At 52.0% G+C, this 23,749-nt stretch overlaps 1 protein-coding gene across 2 annotated transcripts in view; it reads right to left on the bottom strand.

Moving 5' to 3' along the window:
* Window positions 1-14,293: 14,293 nt before the first annotated feature.
* Window positions 14,294-23,749, bottom strand: part of SYT7 (synaptotagmin 7) — a 232,036-nt gene continuing 222,580 nt past the window's right edge. For both annotated transcript variants that reach the window (XM_061552781.1, XM_061552790.1), the window contains 6 exons: window positions 21,875-22,007; window positions 20,604-20,862; window positions 19,836-20,005; window positions 18,280-18,394; window positions 17,690-17,889; window positions 14,294-17,022 (listed from right to left, as the gene is read on the bottom strand). In XM_061552781.1, coding sequence (XP_061408765.1) covers window positions 16,918-17,022; window positions 17,690-17,889; window positions 18,280-18,394; window positions 19,836-20,005; window positions 20,604-20,862; window positions 21,875-22,007 — 982 coding nt within the window. In that variant the 3' untranslated portion in view covers window positions 14,294-16,917. The remainder of the gene's footprint in view (window positions 17,023-17,689; window positions 17,890-18,279; window positions 18,395-19,835; window positions 20,006-20,603; window positions 20,863-21,874; window positions 22,008-23,749) is intronic.

Below are 23,749 nucleotides of genomic sequence, written 5' to 3' on the forward strand. Positions count from 1 at the left end.
GTGATGGCTTGGGTAGGCCTTCATCCAGCAGTGGATTAACCGTGGCTGATGACGATGCAATGAATCTGGCCAGGTGGCGCAACTCCCAATCGAGAGAGGGCACGGGTTTCAATTCCCTGGCCGGCGTCGAAATAACTCATCGTCGTCGTCGTCCGTTCGAGGTTGATCAAGCGATTACCACATTGACGGCAGTCAACAGAGGTATCTCATAGGATGTACTCACCCCCACCATAGGAACGTGGATTGCCTAGGACTGTGGAGAGCCAGAAACCACTTTTACTTTTAAATCAAAATGTTCACGTGACCACTCGTATTATTACTTACACCTTCAATAAACTTTTCTTACTAAAATATAATTCCAGCAGGTTCAATCACGGTGCGGACTTTGCTTAGCACGTGTGTTAGCTTTGCGTAACATTGTATTCATTACAACTTATTATTATCATTCATCTAATGTGGGAATGTGTTTAGTGGACGTAAACTTCGTGATGTTATCCGGTTGTGAGTAACGTTGAGGGGGGGGGGGGGTGAAAGAAATGAACGTGCGTCGTATGAAACCAATTGGCAAACAAGGGGCAGGAGTGACCTCCATCGTGAACGTCGAATGCATCGATGCGACCGAGGAAGAAGGATGACGGCCCGCGATCCGATCCGTGAATGTTTCTCGGCTACGACGCACGGATCCGAAACGAGACGGAGGCTGACACAAAGCCGACGACGATGTGGCTGCCAGGACAAGCACCGGGTGTTGGATGGGATGGATGGGGGGGAAGGTTGGAAATGCACGCTTGGAATCTCACCGAGACGGAAGGAAAGCGACGCGTGGATAAGAAAGTAGAGAGTTCGAGGTGGCTCCGGCAGTAAGGACGCCCGCCACCATTGAGATGAAGCGATGGGATCAGGACTCCGCGGAGCGCGAGATGGCATGACATGTTGCGGCGCTGCGTGGGGACGTGCGAGCGAACGCTATGGGGAGGGTATTCATCCAGCAGTGGATGGAGCACGGGCGGATAATGGCTGGCGGTGGCGCAGAGTGAGAAATCTCTTTGCCATCGTGTGCCGCGCGTGTGCGACAGTGCGTGACTTGGGCATTGCTCGCCTGCAAATAAATGCCCCTGCCACGTTTCACAGATTTAGAATCCACGATCAGTATTTTTACTGCCCCCATAACCACACAACTGTAGAAGAACGCACTTTTTTGTTTTTACAAAATAAAGATTTCTTTCCAAACCCAGGATTTTACACGGTACCGCACCACGACTCCACGAAACCAAATCAAAGCAGATTAGCTCATCGCAATGGCAATAATAATAATGATGACATCAGTTGGGTCGAACACCTGAAAAGTCCTGGCTTTGGGTGCACCTATGAACAAGGAGTCGTCGTCTGTGAGACATTCAAGTTACAAATGCCTTAAGGAAATTGCAGGCACAACACACATTGAAATCAACGGGGGAGTGAACGAGAATTCACCTGACAGGAACAGCTAGAATAACAATTACCACACCAGAGGTCCTGGCAGCACGTGACACACACACACGCACATGGACACGCACGCACGCACACACATTCACACACACACACGCGCACGCACATCAAAATAAATCACTAGTGCAGTGACTCAAGAATTAATATTCACAAAACCATTAACCGGCGACAATTCAATAAACTCCGTTTCTCTCTCTCTTTTTTTTTAAGCATTTACGCTGTCCGCCGTATGATCACAGTCCCCCGTCACATTGCTAAAGCTTTCCGTTCGACGAAGCAGCTTCAGAGAGTTTCAGCGTGGAGCGTTCCGTGGGTGCGGGGTTTCGGGGCTTATAATAATTCAAACTCCTGACGATGCCCCCCCACCTCTCCCCTCCACCACCACCTCCATCACCTTGGCAGTAGCGCGTGGCGGAGAGCGTTCTGGAAATCGCTCGACGAACACGTGGCCCAACCCGAAGAAGAAGAAAACAAACCGCACGTGGAGAGTTTTACGTACGGCTGGGGCCTGGAAAATGAGCCCAGAATTCAAGCGCCTTGTGCAGAGTTCATTGGGCGCGCGCGTTCTCTTAATGCAGATCTTGGATCTCTCACGGCGCGCGTCTGTGGGCCATTCTTCCTTTCCAGCGGAGAAAATGGCGCCAATGTTTGAGAATTATCATCGTCATGCGATGTGTTTTGACTGCTTCTGTTAAGAGGGGGGGGGGCAGGGAGCTAGAGTGAAATGATGGCGGTGTTTGTGGTGACGAGATTGCAAGAGTGAATAGTCCTTGAAATTATTACATGTCCAATAATGGTCAATAATTTTTTCTCTCTTTCCAAACCACCCGTGTCTGATTCCCACGGCGCTAAGTTTGCGATGCGTACACAATTGCCCGTTTGGTAAACGTTACGAACACGTTGGAGTGACAATTAAAAATCGTTTTTTTCCCATCCTTATTTTGGGACGTTTTTTTTTTCTTTTAGTTCGACCAGAAAATTGCAGTTTCGTCCAAAAGGTGACGTCGATTTGAACACGTGGTTACGTTGCTTTTACCACGCAGAGAACACCGGGTTTGCACGAATTGTGCGTTCAACTTTCGACCCACGGCAGCTTGCCAGCTCAACTCCGCCAGGTCGTCTGCAACTCGTGACAACTCGATCTAAACCATCAAAGAGGCATCGTGTTCGCCAATGGGGTTGTGTTTACAAAATATACTGGGAGGGTCGTTTAACGTGTCGGGGCTTCTGTTAAAGCTGTCGCGTTATGTCACAGATCAGTGTAAGCGCTTTAATGGTCAACAACCCTTTCTGTACCTCCGATGAGCACGGTTGGCTACGTTCGGTGCGAAAGAAGTTCGACGTACACACGTACATGTAGTACTAACCACGAAGGCAATGATTGGGTTGGCGTGCGTACATATACAGTAGTTAATCCACAAATATTCAATATTCTGCGACTGCCCACAGCAAGTGTCGGTGACATTCCTTGGACCGGTAAGAGCACAAGCACGGGTGCCGTACATTCATCTGAAGACCTTTGCTCGACAAGTGGTAGAATGTGGTTGGCATTTCGGAATGTGCGTGCTTGCTTATACACGTGACGCGACAATCAGGCGCCAGAGCCATAGATAACCCCCCCGCACGAAACCTCACAAAGCCTGGCAGGCCACGAGTTGCGACAAGTCTTGTCTCGAAAACGACCCTTGCGACGTTTTTATTAAATCCTTTATATTAAGTTCACTTGCTTGCTTGCTTGCTTAGGACCGTGCAAATCTTTCGGTCGTTTTTTAACCCACTTCCCGTGATCCAATCGAGCTGACATTTTCCACACAGACTCGTTGTGCGTGACAATGTTCGTGAAATTTTTTTTACAAAATTTTACACTTTTTAGGTCAAAAATATTATATTTAATTACCAATTGCTTAATGCTGCCATGCAATCATCTGACCCATAGGTGGCAGCCATCTCAAGCCAGAGGACGAGAGGACTCTAGCCGCCACGCATATAAAGGATTTATAGTGAAAAACTTTGTTTTTACGGGTTATACTTGTTTTTAAGACGCCATGAGTTGGTCAGAACTCGGGGGAAGGGATGTGGCCCTGGCTTGACTCCAATTGTGTCGGCGAATGATCGTACATTCATTCACAACGCGGTAAACGAAACGACGAGCAGCAAAAAAAGCTGAAAGCTTAAAATACGTTGCTGTACAGAGCTGTTCCCAAAAGTCCCCCCGACAATTTTTTTTTTGCGAGGAACTCGAAGCGGATCGTGGGGCAAAATTCCTCCGTTTTAAAGTCCGCCGACAAAGAAAGGCGGCGAAAGAGCGAAAGAGAAGAACAAGAAGAAATGAGTCGGCGCAGCAGTTTGTAACGCGCACGACAAAGAGGTGTCTTGCTGTGCCACGAATCGTCTCGAAACGTCTCGCCGCGCGTGAACAAAACGTGGTGGGGGAGATGGGGGTGGAGCGACTTTTTCCAGAGAGGCAGAAAGAGCTGTAACAGGATTAAAATGAATCCGCGACAGAATGAATGATAAGTTATGTTCATGTTTTAGGCCCATATATTAAGTAATTGGACGTGGCCTGGCCCATCTAAGGAATATTGAAACACAAAGCGACGTATTTTTTTGGGAAGCGACCATCTACATTTCACGTGTCTATGTGTGCGAACATGGATCAAGCATGTATCGAGCTGTGACATTTTGAATACAACATTTGAAATCGGTAAAGTGCGTTCTGTCACACGTGATTTCGTGGATCGAAAAAGCCCCATATTAGGCCGCCCCTTGACGCCGATTGGCTTCCTTCTGCATGAACGTAATGTATCATTAATTCTATCGCGGATTCATTTTTATCCTGTCAGTGCACGCGTCCACCGATAACGCGGCGTGAGACCCCCCCCACCACCCATCCCCACACGGCCCCCCCCCCCAAAAAAAACCACAGCAGCTCCCACGGTCGCTTTCTCAAATCCGTTTCCAACCGACCTCCGACGAGCAAAAACTCACACGCTCACCCCCCTTGTATCGCCCTGTCGACATGACAGAGCTCAACAGAATATTTCCGGGCTCACGAAAAGCATCCTCGGTGAACTGTGGCCAAAGAACCGTGTGAAAATCCGCGAAGTTTAAATATTGTTGTTACTGTAGTAGTAGTGTGTCAAATTCCACCCATTCATCATCATCATCATGAAAACTGTGAGATGGATAACACGAGTTCCACTTTGTGGGAAGTCGACAGTGTTTGTCCTATTGTCTCTGCCATAGGAATTTGGAAATTCCGACTTCCAACGGTGACCGAGCGCCACCAGAGTTCGGAGACATTGATTATTATTATAAACTCATGACAGCTTTAAACACTTGACACTATTGCGAATGGGTAATTGGGGCACTCAAACACCGGTGTTAAAAGAAACAACACAACTATATTTCTAATCACAAGCGTGAAGGGTGAGTACATTCGTGAAGAATGCCACGATTTTACACCTAGTGTCGCCCAGTGGCAAGCGACATCGCTTGGGCGATTTAGATACGAGAAATAAATTGATGCCATGGAGTTTATTGCAACACATTTCGAGAATGTCCACGGAGAGAGTATCTTTTGGATACGAACCGTTCTCTTCTTCTGCCGAGACCGAAAGCCAGATGGTGATCGTGGTGATGAGGCTGTAAGAGAGGTCTTGAAAAGAGTTGTATCAATGGGAAGACCTGAATCCAGACAGTGTTGACGACGAAGACGACGACGATGATGATGATGATTATGCCGAGACGGTTAAAAGCAGTTCCTTGAAACACAACTCACATTTCGAAGAAAAAAAGGGGACGACCTACAGCCCGATGTGTGTTGATGATTGGCGAGACTGTGAGAGTGGTCCTTGAAGGATGTGTCGACTGTGCAACAAGGGGAAGACCTTCAGTGGTGGTGGTGAGAGGGCCTGTAAGAGAGGTCCTTGAAAGACATTTCACCTGAAGGCAACTGATGGTGAGGAAGATGATGGTTGATGGTGATGATAATGAGCCCGTAACAGTGGTCCTTGGGAGGTCGGCGAGCGGACACGCCAAGAGCCGAGAGATTTGACAGACGGAAGGACGGAAAGGAAACGGATGGGAAGCAGCATTGTCGGCCGTAGCCACAAATGACCTCCCAACTTGATCCGCCCCGCGATCGTTTCACGGCGACCGTTTTGGCTCCGGAAATATTTTGCTCGCGTCTGGGATGTAAAGTTTCAGCTTTGCACCCTTCCATCGCGAACCGCGAGGGTGTGCTGCAGGCGAAACACGTGGACGACCATCCATCCCCTCCACCACCACCACCACAACAACGAAGAGACAGCACTCTGTTAACGCGAGTACCTTTAACTACGCGATCCTACGAAAAAAAGGTCCGCGGATCCTACCGAACGGTGAACCACTACCACATTTTACAGTGTTTTTTTTAATAGATATATATGCGTGTATTAAAAAAAAATATGTCTTAATTACTTAGTGCAGTTTTTTTTTAAACAAAATCTTTCACGGAAAAAAAACAAAACACACACACACATACACACCCAAGACCGGCCTTTTTTTTCACGGCAGACCGGGCCAGATTTCGTCAAAAAAGTCTGGAAAAAAATTCTACGTCTGATAACAGCTCGGGATGTGAGCTCAAGGCATTTAAGACAGAAAACTTGTCTCGTATAAAACCTGCTTTGTACAATGAAGGCATATCATACACTTTTGAACAAAATGCTTCTAATGGGAGGTTGGGGGGGGGGTCTTCATGCACAATATTATCTAGCTTCTGGAATGCAGTTTCTCGAACCAAACTGTAAAAGACTTCACCCTTGACACCCCTCTTTCTTTTCACTGGCACATCCGAGCCGCGCTAGCACGGGACACCTCTCGGTACGGGCGATTTTTCACTGGAAATCTGCGAAAGCCGAGCCATAACCAAACCGTGATATCCGAATCTGACTCGGGTCCTAGCGGGGCCAGGAGGAGGGGATTAATCATTCTCATTGTACTGCATGCTGTCAGTAAACTTAACAAAATGTTCCACTTCAGTGGCACGCTTTGGTGTCTGTAAGTGGGGAAAAAAAAGACAACTGCTGCATCCCAAGTCCTGCAAGGGGCTTGCCCGGCCCCGGCCCGGTCCCGGCATGGCTCGGTTGTGCAGTGGAGAGAGAGGAGAGAGAGCAGGTATCGGTGTCGACGCGGTTCAAGAGCCATCGGTCGCTTTTGACCGCTGCCGTCTCACTGCGGGTGAACTTTATTGGCGATGCCAGCGGCTGCCAGCGGCTGCCAGCGGCTGCCAGCGGCTGCCAGCGGCTGCCAGCGGCTGCCAGCGGCTGCCAGCGGCTGCCAGCGGCTGCCAGCGACTCGGTCATTTGCCAGGAACCCGTCGCTCACGTCAACCCAACGCATGGACGGCTGATGCGTCAGCAAGGTGCCACTTTCTGGTGTCTTGCCGCTGTCGTTCCCACCACCACCACCATCACCACCCCCACCACCACCCCCACCATCACCACCACCACCACCACTCCCACCACCACCACCACCACCCCTACCACCGCTCCCACCACCACCACCACCACTCCCACCACCACCACCACCACTCCCACCACCACCACCACCACTCCCACCACCACCACCCCCACCATCACCACCACCACCCCCACCCCCACCACCACCACCACTCCCACCACCACCACCACCACCCCCACCACCACCACCACTCCCACCACCACCACCCCCACCACCACCACCACCAACCCCACCACCACCACCTCCACCACCACCCCCACCACCACCACCCCCACCACCACCCCCACCACCACCACCACCCCCACCACCACCCTCACCACCACCACCACCACCACCCTCACCACCACCACCACCACCCCCACCACCACCAAAACCACCACCCCCACCACCACCACCACCCCCACCACCATCCCCACCACCACCACCCCCACCACCACCACCACCCCCACCACCACCCTCACCACCACCCCCACCACCACTCCCACCACCACCCCCACCACCCCCACCACCACCACCACCCCCACCACCATCCCCACCACCACCATCCCCACCACCACCGTCCCAACCGGATCGGTGCCTTACGCGACCGCGAGAGGTTGGCAAAAGCGATTAAACGGAGGGCGGTCATGGTCGCAACATTTTTCATCGCGCCTACCCGCGTTCCCAATCAAATGCGCAGGCAATCGTGACGAAGATTCTAAAGCCCGGTCCACACGTAGCACATTTAAAAAAAAAGTTTTTTTTTGTTTTTCTACATCACGACCCGTCATCGTTGCGTGTAAGCGTCGCGATGGTTAAGTCTTTGTGTGGTGGACGAGAGCACGATGAGGGTGTGGACAATCGTAGAAGACTATCACTCCGGCTCGAGCAAGAAACCCCCCCGCCCCCCCTTGCCCTTACTGTGCATTTCAACTGGAAGTAACTCGAACGTTCCGTCATCGCTCTACAGACCTCAGCAAAAAAAATGCCCCCCGCCACCGCACCCCAGGCAACGATTTACGGCGACATTCCGAGGCCGTTCGGGCGACGAAATCGCTCCGCTGTCTCTCCCCCGTGTGTTGGTCATTGTGGGAAAATCGTGACCGAGTGGAGTGGAGTTTTTAAAAATTAAATAACGCCTGTCTCGGCGGCCGAGCAGGACCACGGACAGCGGACATTTGCATAAAACACCCCGAGTGACGTCTACCTCTTGACACTGCTGATGTTAACAGGAGTTGAAGGGTTTTTTCGTTGTAGTAGGTTTTTACCCTTTAAACTGGCACAAAACTGACACCTTTATACAAGGCATCATGTTTGCAATAACCACAACACAAGCAGTCAAAATGCAAACAAAAATAAATAACTCTGATAATGATAATAATATGCACTGTCCTTGAAGTTGATTGGTCCACACCCGAGACAGCTTTCCTTAGAGCCTAGTCTCCATTGGTGTTGGACCAGATGACGCCAAATACTCTGATAGTGCGCTGTTTTTGAGTTGTACACCTTTTGGCGTCATCTGGTCCAACACCAATGGAGACTAGGCTCTAAGGAAAGCTGTCTCGGGTGTGGACCAATCAACTTCAAGGACAGTGCATATCATTACCATTATCAGAGTTGTTTCTTTTTGTTTGCATTTTGACTGCTTGTGTTGTGGTTATTGCAAACATGATGCCTTGTATAAAGGTGTCAGTCTTGTACCAGTTTAAAGGGTAAAAACCTACTACTATATTTTGCCACTGGTAATGGAGGTCTCATAGTGGGGTTTTTCGTTGTTTCAGTTTTCATCAAAGCGTCCCCAAGAGCTTGCAAGCGTTCGTCGAGAGAAAAATCATCGCGATGTAGATGATCGCGCGCACGGAATAACCCCACGAGAACATCTAAAACCTTGCGTGCAATCTACAATCTACACGGAACCCTTTTATTGCCCAAATGTTATAAATTCCATCGGGGTGTAATTTTTTAATAGGTTTAAAAAAAAGAAACCAATCAACCAGTCTTCCAAGCTCTCACTTGTCTTGCGAACTACACGAGGAACTCATTTGCCCCCCGCTATTCGGCGGAGGCGATGCAGTCGAATTCGTGGGTTTGTGTCGTGTGCCATAACCCCCCCCCCCCCCCTTCTTACTCGGTACGCGCTGCGCTGTTGTAACAATAGCCCCTGGCCCATTGACTTCTCAGCTCGCCGCACGCGCGCATAATCACGAAATCATCACCACCACCGCCGCTTTGCCGCGGGGAATTAATTTTGGCGAGCGCGTACAAGGAATACGCGCTCGAGATCGCGGACGCGCTGATGCAATGAATCCGGCCTGGGCAAAAGTGTGGTGACGGAACAACCGCGATGACCCCACGACTGCAAAGGAGGGGACTTTCATCCGGTTATTGGACTGATTTAACGATTGTAATTTATTACGACGGGTATCAGTAGGGTGATGAATTAAGGTGTAAATAACTAAATGTAATTTTTTTTAGGAAAACAACTAAATATGTAATGGGAATCGAATACCTTCTATGAATGTTATGTGATAAACCCGCCTGCTACGCAGGAGGACGTGCGTTCGATCCCGGGTCCTGGCGATCCCTGTTGTTGTATATCTGGAGTCTGCGTGATCTTTCTCTCCCCCCGTGGTGGTCACAGCGTGGGTCGATCTCCGAGTCCCTCCCGTTTTACCTCCCTCCTCCACGTTGAGAAACAACGCACGCTCATATGATTTGTCTGCCGCGATAAATGGATAAGCTATCATCACGTGTGGCCACGGCGCCTCTGAACAAGATCTCATAGCTCGGTGGGCTTTACCTGGTAAAATAAAACAAATTATCTTCTTGGTTCAAATTATCTTCTTAGCATGGTTGGCTTCGTACGGCGCAAAAGAAGTTCAACATGCGTACGTACGGCAGGTCGCCACTTATCCGTAAAGATTTTAATTTGGCGTTCTCAGCTCGTACGCCTGCGTGTGTTTTCTCTGGGTACTCCGCTTTCCTCCGGCCACCCAAAAAAAGCCCCGCTCATTAATTAAGGAATTCATGGCCATTAGTCTCAATGCAGTAGGGCCCTCCTATAGAAACTTAATCTTAAGACCCAGAGCGAGGCTGTCCTCATGGGCAAAATATAATTATTGTCTTGTGATAGCCCAAAGGAATATGTTCACACGTCAGGCAGAGGTCATCGTAAATTGTCCATTATCCTATTAAAGGCTGACTAAACGGAAATCTGCGTAGGTTCACCGCGGTCAAGATTAATGCGGGGTTTTAAGGATTAAGACTTTACTTCGAGAGCAGCTGAATATGTAGAATCACTGTCATTAGTACTGCCACCACCACCACCACTAATACGTGGGGCATCAAAGGGTTTGAGCCAACCGGAGCATTCGACTTTCGGCACGAAGAGCACAGGACGGAAGACGGAGCGACAGACGGACCTCTGAGCGTCAGAAACCGCGGGCTAAACCGCTCGCGACGCGCAAACAGAAAATCACCCCCCCCCCCCCGCATGCACGCGTTCGCGAGGAAACACGGCCACGGCACTCTACACACATGACGTGCACTCAAGGATACCGCGGCAGAGGCTCAGCATAAATCAGAAGAAGCGTTTATCGCGCCCGCCCCCCCCGCCGCCGCCGGTCGATAACGTAAAAAAATTGCTTCAAATATGACAATTTCCATTACTGGTCGGTGAACAATCGTCCATCTCGCTTGCAATGGGATGCAAGCCGACTCGCTCCTGCGAGCCGCCTGGGCCAGTGTGGCGGAATGGATCAAGACTGCGCGGTTCGCTCTCAGTCTGCCTCAAGACGTCGCCAATGGCGTGAGCGAGCAATGGCTCGGCTGAAACTTCACCCTCCATTTCCAATCATTGAGCCGATGTTTTCGTCAGGGTAATCGATTTACCGGCCGGTGGCAGCTTCCGGGACAACTTCATACAACAGTGGATTGACCATGGCTGGCTGACTGACTGACGGCCACGATTATGAATAGGTTGGATTACATTACAGAATTCCTGATTCGCTTTCAAAAGGGTTGCGAGTTCGTTCAAAAATGCAGGTGGGCAGGCAGGAAGAGCCCATCTTGCCATGGGAACGTGGAATTCCCCGACGCTTGTAAATTCGTGTCGAAACACTGCCGCGCAATGTTGATTCTCTTGAAGACATTTTTGTTGTTAACTCGGAGTGTTCCACTCCCAATAGAAATATGTCCTAGCCCTCCCACGTCCACCGTCGACTAACACGCTTTGCAAAACAGGAGTTAAAATCGCACGCGGAAAATTCCCGGCAAGCCACCGCGAGCCTCACAGGCGCAACAGAGACACACAGAGACGCACAGAGACGCACAAACACGCGCGCGGACCCAGGACTTGAACCCAATGACCTCGGCAGGTAAACCGGCCGTGCGTCTCCAAAACTCGACCATCGCGAACAACACGAGAGGATCCGAGGACTCCCGATCCCTCCGCTAAAGTGCGGAGCGCCCTCTGCGTTGATGTCGCTAAACACGAGGGGGGGGGGGGGGGGAGCGATTCCACGGCGAACCGCCCAAACCCCGAACACCCCACGAGGGAAACCTTCAGGAGAATAAAAGCAGCAAAAAATTCAAAATCGGGGAAACCCCCCCCCGTCCCCCCGACAACGAACACGCGACAGACGATGGGGGCGACGTGAACTCCGCGCTCCGCAGCGGGGGGGGGGGAGGGGGGGTAAACACCGGACGGTGGTGAGTCGTCGGTGAGACAAACAACAACAACAACAGCGAACAAACAAAACATTTTTCCGCGACGCGAGAGCAAGGAGGGGGCGGCGGCGAAACGTCGTCCCGTTCCCTCCGTTTCTGTACAAAGGCGGCGGCGACGATCGGGGGGACGGCAGAATAGAAAAAAAAGTGTGGAAGAGCGCGCGAAACAAACGTCAACCTACCTGAAAAGATCTCCCGAAAGTGTTACACGGACTTTTGTTGTTGTTGTTGTTCAGATACACGAGACGATGAGGGTATACGCCTCTCCCCGCACATTTCGACGCGTACACACACACACGTATACGCACATACGTACATATATAAAATGCCACGCGCTGGCACCCAAACGGTACAGCGGATGTCACCGTCTCAATGTGGAAGAGTTGCGTTCGGGAGAGAGTGCGGGGAATTGCTCGTCGGAGGAGCTCACGACCGCGTCGGTTGCGCCGTGCGGCCTCCAATGTGCCCGGAGATATTTTTTGACGAGTTCGCTATCCAGAAGAAGATCGCGGACACGTGGAGCCAAAACGACGGGGGTGAGGGGGGCCGTGGTGGAGATGGTATCGCGTCATTGACAACCCCCCCCCCGCCCCGCGACGGGATCTCAAAAGAAGCATTTACACACCCCGGCACACCACATCCAGTATACCAGTCGTTCCGGCTGCGGCTGCTAACATCCTCGTAGTCGCCTGCCCGCCCGCTCGCTCCAGCCGACAAGCGATCCGGAAAATATTCAGTGAGAAATGAAGCCCTTGGGTGTTTCTGTTATTTTTCATTGATTATTTGGGCACCTTCTGAGCCTGTGTAAGGCGGTGTATCGTGGAGCCCCGTTGTGTGGTGTTGACAAATCGGAGGTTGCGGCTTCGGATCTAGAATTCGTTTCGTCGGTGTTTGGAGGGAATTTAAGAGTTTGTTTTACATCGCAAGATCGCGACATAATAGACATCAGGCGGCTTGGTGAGGCCCTCATCCAGCAGTGGAATGACCATGGCTGATGATAATGATGGTGGTGTACTGTGATTTAATTTACTCAATGTTTTTTGCTGTTGGATCTTGTATTTGTGTAAACACAATAAGCTAGAGAAAGGCCGGTAATTATTAATTGCTAAGTTAGCTGTGAATTGATAAATAGACGTGTTAGATGTTGTCTGACGTTACGGTCATAATAGATCCTAAGTTGAAAAATAAATAGTTTGAGAAGTCTGTATGATTAACTTGCACCTTGATCGTTTGCAAAAATACCGTTGGAAAATTGTGTTCTCTAAACTATCATTATTTATCATCAACAGCTCTTTGTCAATCCGCCGACGAATGAAGGCCTCCCATTAACGTGTTGGTAAAGTGGCGGGGGTTGTTGTTTTGACAATACTTCACCGCGCCGGTCGGTGTGGGCTGACGGTGGGGGGTGCGAGCAGTCCAGATATAACTCGCCACTGATTGTTAGCCGTGGCCGGGAATCGAACTCGGGCTGCCGGGCTCACGGTGCGCAGTGCTGCCTTGCATGGCAAACTAAGGGGCGCCACGGTGGCTAGGAGATGTTAACTACCTCGCCTGGTATACAGGAGGTCGTGAGTTCGATCCAAACCCTGACGCCTGCTGCTGCATATTTGGAGTTTGCGTGTCTCTCTCTCCCTCCCCGTGGTCGCGTGGAATTTTCTCCGGGTCCTCCGGTCTTTCCCTCCACATTTAGAATCAACGTCATCGCGTTGTTTAGTATCTGGCTGCTATAAATTTCCACGCGATGAAAAGCCACTTCGTTGAGCTGTCATTTGTGATAGCCAGGTCGCTTTTGAAAATCAGGTCCATAGCTCAGTGGGCCTTACCTGGCCAAAAAAAAAATAGTTTAGTTTAAGCGGACCCATTCGGTGAACGAGTAAACCGTTTGGCGTTAGCGAGCGGACTGCTCGTCGCTCGTAACCCGCAGGCTGCTCTTCGTCCGAACACTCGTCACACATCCGCAAGGGTTGATGCGAGCGATGAACGGCGATTCTCTCTCTTTCTCTCCCTCTGTGTGCGCACGGTGACTGTTGGGCAGACGCTCGGAGGGAGCCGTCGCAACGCTTTGGGGCAACGCAAGTTACACAATTGAATGCCACATTTGCCAAAACGGATTCCTTCCCCGCTGAGTCGATTACCGGAGTCGGGAGGAAAAAAAATCTTGGCCCGGCCCGCGACGACCGTGGGCGCGCGTCCACACAATTTGGGATTCCCTGGTCCATCCGTGGCGTGTGCGCAGGTGCGACACGAAGTCCAAACGGCCACCCGAGCTCCTGCAGTGACAGTGGCAGAGGTGAGTGAGATCTGAAGCTGGTTCTGTCCACCCCTTTGCTATTCACCAGTCGGCAATCACCGGCGTGGTGGTGAAATATGGTCAAACACCCCCCCCCTCCCAACCTCCCGCCGTGACTGACACCGTTTTGGGAACCCTTCATCTAGCAGTGGATTTGATAAATGGCCTGTTGAGTATTATTATGTACCGGGGAAAAGCATAGTTATGGTGTGTCATGAATCTAACCCAGATAATGCACTTAAAACTCCTTTCCCACTGTTATGACATTCAGAAACATGTCTACCACTCTGCCACAATTATACGTAAGATTCTCAGATAATTTTTAATCTGGTTTCAAAGTGGAGTCAAAAATGTCACATTTCGTGTCCAATCTCTCAACGGGCAGAACTTGTAATAACGTTTCCGAGCCTAGCTCTTAAAGAGCTCGATGCTCCTCTGAGATTGACTGCAGTTAAACGGCGCGCGGAGAGGGTTCTTTAAAGCAAAGAAGAAGAAGAAACAGTCAAAAAATGGAAGATCGTTCAAGAGCGTTGAGCAGTTTCTTTGGTTCGCACCGAATTCTCTGGAATATACGACGGCTCGGGAAAGTAGAAGATGCACCCCTCCAAACCTGCGCCCCCGGTGTGAATAAATGTATAAGCGTCTGGTCACACACAAAGACAACCATACCCGCAGACAGCCTTTTAATAGACTGTTAGGAGCAAGTGCTGTTAGCGAGCACCCATGAAGGCCGGCACGGCACACGAAAAGGGGGTGGGTGGCCAGCACCACGCCCGAGCCGCCTTTTTCTCCCCAGTGGCAATTGTTTACACACCGCACCAGATACTCATTATTCTTGGTTCTTTCGGTAAAGTCACGTAGAAGGGAAATAATAAAATAATAAAATTTTAAATAAAGCATAATAAAATAATTATTATTTTATTTTAATAAAATATTTATTATTTTATTTTATTATGTTTTATTTTATTATTTTATTATTTCCCTTCTACGTGACTTTACCGAAAGAACCAAGAAGATGAATCCCTGCAGTCACGAAAGCTTTAAATCGAAATAAAACAGATACTAATAATTCTACGAGACTGAGTCGACCTTAGATATTCGCCACTGTTACCGTTCGTGAGCCGCGAATCGAACTCGGGGTCGCCGGGCTCGTAGCGCAGCGCGCCAACCCTGACCACTGCTGCCACTCGCGCGCGCGCAACAGCTGCAGGATTGCGAGATGCAACTCTCCGCCAAACCACGTCGCCGTCTTCCTGTTGGAGAACGCAGCGATCGCGACAACCTCCGACTCGCCAAACAACTCCAAGATTAAACCGACGCTCATCGGTTGGCAATGACGATGGCTTTTTCTGTAAAGCTTCCAGTTGCCCCCCCCAAAAAATGCGCAGCAATATATTAACGACGACAATAACAAGAACAACAATAACAACAACAACCAATGTGTGCAGTGCAGTCACGTGGCTTACAGCCGACCCGTGTAAAAAAAACACAAAGCCGCAAAAAAAGTTCTCATCGACGGCTCAAAACAAAACGCGTCGGGGACGGTTCCCGGCACGCGGTCGCGGGCAGTCCGAGCGGCGAAAACAACTTGACGGAAGGGATGTTGAGAAGAGATTGAGATGGGAGTGAGACGAAAGATATTGACTCGAGCGAGGGAGATGGGAGTGAGACGAAAAAGCTCCGTGGCAGTTGGGCACGAGCTGCACCGAGCGAGCGTAACAAGCGGCTCCCGGCTTCACCGCCTCGCCGAACCAAAACCAAGTGGCGGTGCGAGCGACGCGTTAGAACATCACGCGGTTTACAGCCCCCGGGCCTCGTAGCGCAAGCGAAAGCCCCCCGGCCCACCCCGGCGAGCAACCAATTTGGTGCCACCCCGATCAACGCCACCCACCACCACCAACCACCTCCCCAAGAATAGCAATCGGCTGGGAATGACCCTGTTGTTTGATATCGTTGGATGTGACGTGCGAGTGTGACGCGCGATCAGCGACAGACGCTCAGATTGCGAGCCATGTAGGTAAAGGAATGAACGAGACGGACGTCGTTACGGTGCCTACTATGAAACGGAAGTCGTTAACGGTGCCTACTATGAGACACGGAAGTCGTTAAGGTGCCTACGATGAAACGGAAGTCGTTACGGTGCACGCTACGAGACTTATATCGTTACGGTGCCCACTATGAAATGAAAGTCGTTAAGGTGCCTACGATGAAACGGAAGTCGTTACGGTGCCTACTATGAAACGGAAGTCGTTAACGGTGCCCGCTACGAGACACGGAAGTCGTTAACGGTGCCCGCTACGTCGCCAACTCTTGGTGCCCAGATCGCCACCCCCCCCCCCCCCCACCTCTGCCTAAAGCTCAGGGCCGGCGCGGTAAAATCGAGCGGCGACACGCGACGTTCCCCCGAGCGAGCCGCGATCGCGGAGACGGCGGCGCGGAGAGAGAGGAATGGGATGACGAGGGACGGGGTTGGCGGTTGCTGGAAGTCGGCGGGCGCACACACAAAAAAAAAGGGAAGAACCGCCGCCGACGTTTCCGCGGTACATTTCCCTCCGCGGGCAACCAACGCTTCCCGCCGTGGACACCGAACGCTGGAGAGGAAGAACGACGGAGACGAGCGGGTGCCACCGGCGCGCGCGGGGAGAGAGCCTCCGCCGAGCGGCCGACGGCGATAATAAAAAAAAGAAAGAGAGACGGAGAGAGAAGCCGCAAACCCCATGGGCCCCAACGCCGGCCGCATCGTGCTCCGTCGCCACGAGGAGTCTGCTGGGGGTGGAAGTGTGGCTCTCGGACCCCCTCGCTCTGTCCCCTCTGCCGCCCTTGCCTCCCTTCGGAGACGGCCTACCGGCCACAGTTGTTGTTTAGATCATCATCATCGTCATTGTTGTTGTTGTCGTTGATATCGTCTCTGTCGCTGTTGGGTTTGGTCACGCCTTCAGCTGGTGCCACTGCGCCACGGGCTGCCGGGGCTTGGCGATCATGTCCTTCCAGTGCTTCACCTCCCCCGGGCCGCTCTTCCACGACAGGTAGATCTACGGGCAATGGATGGCGGTGACACACAGACAGACACACAGACACAGACAGACAGACACACAGAAACACAGACACACAGACACACAGACACGCAGACAGACACACAGACACACATACACACAGACACAGACAGACAGACACACAGAAACACAGACACACATACACACAGACACAGACAGACAGACACACAGAAACACAGACACACAGACACACAGGCACACAGAGAGAGGATCACACAACCTGAGAACAACGGTAACTTACATTTGGAATAAATGTGAGACAAAGTTATGTTTGTTTGCTTAAATGAGCATTGAGGCATTGGTGCTAATCTCCCCCACAGCTCCCCACACCGCTCCCCCCACCGCTCCCCCCCCACCGCTCCCCCCCACCGCTCCCCCCACCGCTCCCCCCACCGCTGCCCCCACCGCTCCCCCACCGCTCCCCCCCACCGCTCCCCCCACCGCTCCCCCCCACCGCTCCCCCCACCGCTTCCCCCACCGCTCCCCCCCACCGCTCCCCCCACCGCTCCCCCCCACCGCTCCCCCCCACCGCTCCCCCCCCGCTCCCCCCACCGCTCCCCCCACCGCTCCCCCACCGCTCCCCCACCTCCCCCCCAACGCTCCCCCCCACCCCTCCCCCCCACCCCTCCCCCACCTCCCCCCCCACCTTGCCGATGACGTCGTTGCGGCTCAACCTGTCCTTGTCCATGACGGTGACGACGATGGTGGTCTCGCGGAGTTTCTCCGTGGGGATGTCGAAGACGAACGTCTCGTTGAACACGGGGTTGAGGCAGCGCTTCTTCACCTCCGTTTTCTTCTTCTCCACCTTCTTCTCCTTGTTCATCAGCCACACCTTGACGTACGGGTCTACGCGGGGGTGGCGAGCGAGCGAGCGAGCGAGCGTTACGTCAGAGTGCGTTCCCGTGCATACGAAGGCGCCAGAGGGCCTTTCCCCGCTGCCCCCCCCCTCCCTTACGTAGGGGAAACGCGCCGGATGAACGGGGGGCGTTCTACGGAGATTCAGGCGCACGCCTAAAGGAAGGTGCGGCGATGACGCGGTTATCCTCCTGCCACGCCACAGAGGGCACGCAGACGGCTGCTTGCGTTGTGGCCGAAACGTTGTGAGAATTATTTTATTATGTTTTATTTTTTATTTTTTTATTACTTCCCTTCTACGTGACTTTTACCGAAAGAACCAAGAAGACAAATCCTCCCCGCTCTGCTGCCGGGAGTCTCGCCCGGCGGGGGCTCTCTCACCGGACGTGCCGCCGATGTCCATGGCCTTGAGATTGCGGGCCTTGATGACGGCGATGGTGATCTTGTTGGCTGTCGGGTTGTAGCAGAGCGACAGCAGCAGCTCCCCTCTACTCCCCTGTAACCGAGACAAAGACAAAGATTCCCTCCCCGCCCCCCGCCACCGCGTAGCCACAAGCAGACCCTCTGGGGGCAGCATCCATGAAGGCCGACGAAAGGGGGGGGGGGGTGGGGTGGCCGGTCGTCGCGCCCGGCCGCCTTTGTCTTCCCCGAGCACTGAAGCTTACGACACGCCGCACCGGGTAGTGTAGTGTATAGTGTAGTGTATAGTAGTGTAGTGTATAGTGTAGTGTATAGTGTAGTGTAGAGTAGAACCCCTCGTAACGACCACCCCTGTTAATGACTAATCCGCTTAACGACGGGCCTCCATAGAGCCCAATGTGTAGTGTTTAGTGTAGTGTATAGTGTAGTGTATAGTGTAGTGTATAGTGTAGTGTATAGTAGTGTATAGTGTATTGTATAGTAGTGTAGTGTATAGTGTAGTGTATAGTAGTGTAGTGTATAGTGTAATGTATAGTAGTGTATAGTGTATTGTATAGTAGTGTATAGTGTATTGTATAGTAGTGTAGTGTATAGTGTAGTGTATAGTAGTGTAGTGTATAGTGTAGTGTATAGTAGTGTAGTGTATAGTGTAGTGTATAGTAGTGTAGTGTATAGTGTAGTGTATAGTAGTGTAGTGTATAGTGTAGTGTATAGTGTAGTGTATAGTATAGTGTATAGTAGTGTATAGTGTAGTGTATAGTAGTGTAGTGTATAGTGTAGTGTATAGTAGTGTAGTGTATAGTGTAGTGTATAGTGTAGTGTATAGTGTAGTGTATAGTGTAGTGTATAGTATAGTGTATAGTAGTGTATAGTGTAGTGTATAGTAGTGTAGTGTATAGTGTAGTGTATAGTAGTGTAGTGTATAGTAGTGTATAATGTAGTGTATAGTAGTGTAGTGTATAGTGTAGTGTATAGTAGTGTATAGTGTGGTGTATAGTGTAGTGTATAGTGGTGTAATGCCTCCATATAGCCCAGTGTGTTCGCTTACCGACCATTCACCTGTTTATGACGGGCTGTTGTAGGTACAGTACATATCAATTAATGCATTAATTAACCATTTTTCTTTTAAATGTGTTTATAATGTTGTCAGTATCTTTTTGTATTAATATCCAGTGCTTAATAAATATTACATAGTTAATTTTTTTGGGTGAAAAAGGGGTATAAACTTTCGATGCCATCGGAACGAATTAAGCCTTTAACGCGCGCTTCCTATACTCGCTTAACGACCAAATCGCTTAACGACCAGCATGGTGAAAACCAATCACCGTCGTTAAAGAGGGGGTTCTACTGCACCCGTTCAAGAGAATCAAACAACGGCCGGAGGTGTGCCACTGCTCCACACACAGCAGCAGGGCCGCACGCAAGCACGGCGCGTGAGTGTGTACGTGACACGCCACCACCGCGCGTGCAACGCTCTCAGCCTTGCCTCGACCACCAACGCCCAAGGAGACACTCACGCTGCCGTCGCTGCAAGGCTTGAGGTCCTTCCAGAAGGTCTGCATGCTGGACAGGTCCAGCTTGTTGAGCGGCAGCGACACCTCGCCGATGGGGTCGTTTCGACTGAAGCGGTCGTAGTCCAGGACTTGCAGGTACAGCGTTCTCAGGATGACCTTCTCGTAGGGAAACCCTGCGGTGGACGACGCAAGCGCCACCGATTATCGCGGTCGGATACGTACGGTGCGAAAGAAGTCAGCGTACGCACTGTGCTTACAAGCGCCGAAACAGCAAAGTAAATAAATTAGGCATCGAATTCGTCCTCCTGCGCATGTCTCTCCCTCCGGGTCGTCGTGTCATTGCACACATCCCACTGGCCGCACGGCCTTCTGGGAGGGCATAATTTCAGCGGCATCGGACCGGTTTCGACATGCGGCGTCTCATCAGCCGAGTCAGGCTCGCTAGAAACAATGCTGGTGAACCGCCAGGTGTGCTGTAGGCAGGGGCTGGTTTCGACAAGCAGCGTCTCACCCGGCACCTCCGATTCGCAACGGTTGGCCACATACGGTGCGAAATGCGGCAGCGGAGTCGGGCTCACTTGAACCAATGCTGGCGAACCGTCGGATGTTCGAGACGGATCCCAGTTCGACGCAAAACCCCAGAGTGCACCGAGCAACGAACGAGGCCATCGCGACGCGCGGGGAGGTGGTGGGGGGGGAGCTGGGTGGGGGGGGTGGAGCTGGGTGGGGGGGAGGGAGCCAAGGGCACTAGGGGGGGGGAGCGGCACTCGCCTTCAAAGAGGATGGTCTCGTTCCAGTGCGGGTTGAGGTTCTTGCGCTTCACCTTGGTCTCCACCTTGTTCTTCTTGTCGGGCAGCAGGTAGATCTTGACGAAGGGGTCGCTCGTGCCGCTGAAGTCTTTCGCCGGGAGCTCCACGGCCTTGAGGATCTTCACGGTGAGCGTCATGTCCTGGAAGCTGTAGCCCACGCTGAACTGGATCTTGCCGAGGTTCTCCGTTGCGCCCGTGTCCTCGTCCGAGTCGGGCGAGATCTGGGAAGAGGGGAGGGGAGGCGCGCGCCGGTCGCGTTGCCCTCCGCGTCAACGATCTTCGACGGTGGCGATGACGGGGCGACAAGCGGGTGACTGAACAACGTGGGGGGGAAGGGGGGTGGAGACCCCCCAGGATAACGTGCAGCGGAGGGGTAACGTCTGGTTGACGTTGGCCAGACATTGACCTGATGTCGAGTTGACATTGATCAGACGTCGGTCAGATTTTGGCCCAACATCGAACGTCGGGCTGACGTTGCATGTTTGCTGTGGAGTCGTTGACAGCAGCGTAAAATCCCGCCCTCTCATCTGGCGGGGTTCCGTGCCATACGTAAGCCCGTGGTGACGATTGGCCAGAGGTCGCAAACGGGTTTTGATTCCTTACCCGTACCTTGGCCGGACCAGGGTCGCAGATGGGTACCCGTTCCCTACCCGTACCCTACCCGAAATGAGTGACAAATGGTTACTCACCAGTGACTCACGGTCTACCCGTACCCAGTGCCCGTGCCCGGCCGGGTACGGGTAGCCGGGTATCGGGTAGGGTACGGGTATCGGGTACCCGATTGCGACCTCTGCGATGGGCTAAACTTCACCGCTGGCAATAATAATAATAATAACAATAAGAATTTAATAACAATAATAATTTGAAAACAATTACTTACTTACCCAGCGAAGCCACACGGAGAGTCTGAAGCCTCCTTTGAAGGAGGTTCCTACCGCATCGGGACGTTTGCTCAAACTCCCGTCATATTGCACGGTTTGTAGCTACAGGTGATCAGAGGAAACCCGGGCAGAACCGGCGAAGAGAGAACGTGCAAACTCCACGCGGAGATGCACCCGAGTCGGGAGTGAGGACCTCCTTGCCGCGAGGCACGGGTCCCATCACCGTGCCCTCCCGATGACGCCGTAACGACGCCTCGTTGAATAAAGGGCCTTTCCGCTCCCGTTCAGTTCCACGATACCGCTGCACGGGGGGGGGGGGGGGGGGGGTGGGGGGGGTAGTTGCGCTGCTCACCATGAGCATGTCACTCGTGATGGAGTTGACGATTTCCGAGATGGAGGAGCGGGTCTCTGTCCGTCGATCGAACTCGCCTTCCTGCTGACCTTGGGCGGGCGCGGAGCCAGCACCCCTCCCGGGACCCCCCAGCCTGGCCACAACAATGCGCGCGCACTCTCATCTAACAACAAACAACAACAAAGAGTAGCAACAACAGCAGCAGCAGCAGCAGCAAATCCAGGGTCGTCACCTGTTTGGGTTTTGACCCGGCACGGTCTGGGAATTGACATCTGCGTTCAGGTGGCAGAAGTAGATTTGTAAACCGAAGTCTGGTAATGTATCAGTGTCGCTGCGTTGAACTTCACTGCAGTATAACAACGACGCAGTTCTGATAATAGACCAAGAGCTGACCGAGAGGTTTGTCTGGGTTGTGGTCCGGAGTGGACAAGGTGGCGACCCTAAGCGTGAGTAGCAGCAGCAACAACAGCACCGACATCAACATCAACAGCATGAACAAGGATAACAGCAGCACCGCCACCGTTAGCTACGTCTCCGCAGTGTTGATGTTGACACACGGCAACATGGTACTCATTTAAAATAATACCTAATTATCCACTCAGTCCAAGGACTCTTTTGCAAGAGGGTCCTGCCCCACGGGCTTTTCAATTTAAGATGTCTTCAGCCGAATTATGTTGAGCGTTTGTTAGACTCGGGCGGAGAAAACCCCCACACGTGCTTGGGGCAACGCTCTCTCCCCGTACAGATGGATACAGGTGGAGATGAATCCACTTGCTGTACCGCCTTCTCCTGGTGAGCCAGGGGTACGGCTCCTGTGTGCGGTGATCCAGCAACCCCTCGCTGCTGCTGCCACCGCAGTGGTGGATTACAGGCAGCCACGTGGTTTATGGCTGAGGCTACCTAGAGGTTGCACAGAATCAGATCCGATTCCGCTTGCCACTGAATTTCACGGCACTGAATTTGACCGCAGACGTCAGCAGTTGCGCTGCACGAACCCATGCGCCACTGCTGTGCGCTCTGCGTTAAGGTGCACACGCACAGACGTACACACGCAAACACTTGCGTAGCAATACAAACACATACCAATGCATACACACATGTACATACACAAATTAACAAAAGAACAAACCCAAATAGCGTACACACGCAAATACGTACGTACACCGACACACACACACGCATGGTACAACAACCAGAGCAAGTCATCACTGCCGCCAAAGTGCCCGTGCCAGGCTAGGTGCGCTTTGAGGTCACGTGGAGTGTGGGCGAAGCTTCGCTGGCAGGAGGTCACAGGGAGGAAAAACCCAGGGGTTATAGGTTAACAAACCAACAGGCTGACCGGCAGATGCACCGCCCGAACCGCGCTTTGGCAACACATCACACACACACACGACATCACACACACCACACATCACACACATATCACACACACCACATCACACACATATACATACATCAAACACACATCACACACACACGACATCACACACACACAACACATCACACACATATACATATATCACACACACATCAGACACACACATCACACACACATCACACCACACATCACACACACACATCACACACACATTGTTGGTCACATCCTACAGTTTGCTCAGTAAACTCCATCCCTTGCATCCCATCATAGCCTAGCTGTCCGTTATGCTCATGGTCAGATGGCAGGACATGTATACTGGACTCATCACGATGTAGATCGGTACAACCAGGGCTTAATTGCTGTCGTTTCTATGCGGATCAGCTGTCCCGGGCAAAACCATCTCTGCAGCCAGCACAACCATGATGTAGTCACGCGTGCCGCCTACTTCACCAGTGTAACGGCGAGCCCGGGGAAACAAACGGTGAGAAATTAAGCCC

Source organism: Lethenteron reissneri, chromosome 2 (assembly GCF_015708825.2).
Source record: "Lethenteron reissneri isolate LAM-NWPU_2019-01 chromosome 2, ASM1570882v1, whole genome shotgun sequence".
Taxonomy (NCBI): Eukaryota; Metazoa; Chordata; class Hyperoartia; order Petromyzontiformes; family Petromyzontidae; genus Lethenteron; species Lethenteron reissneri.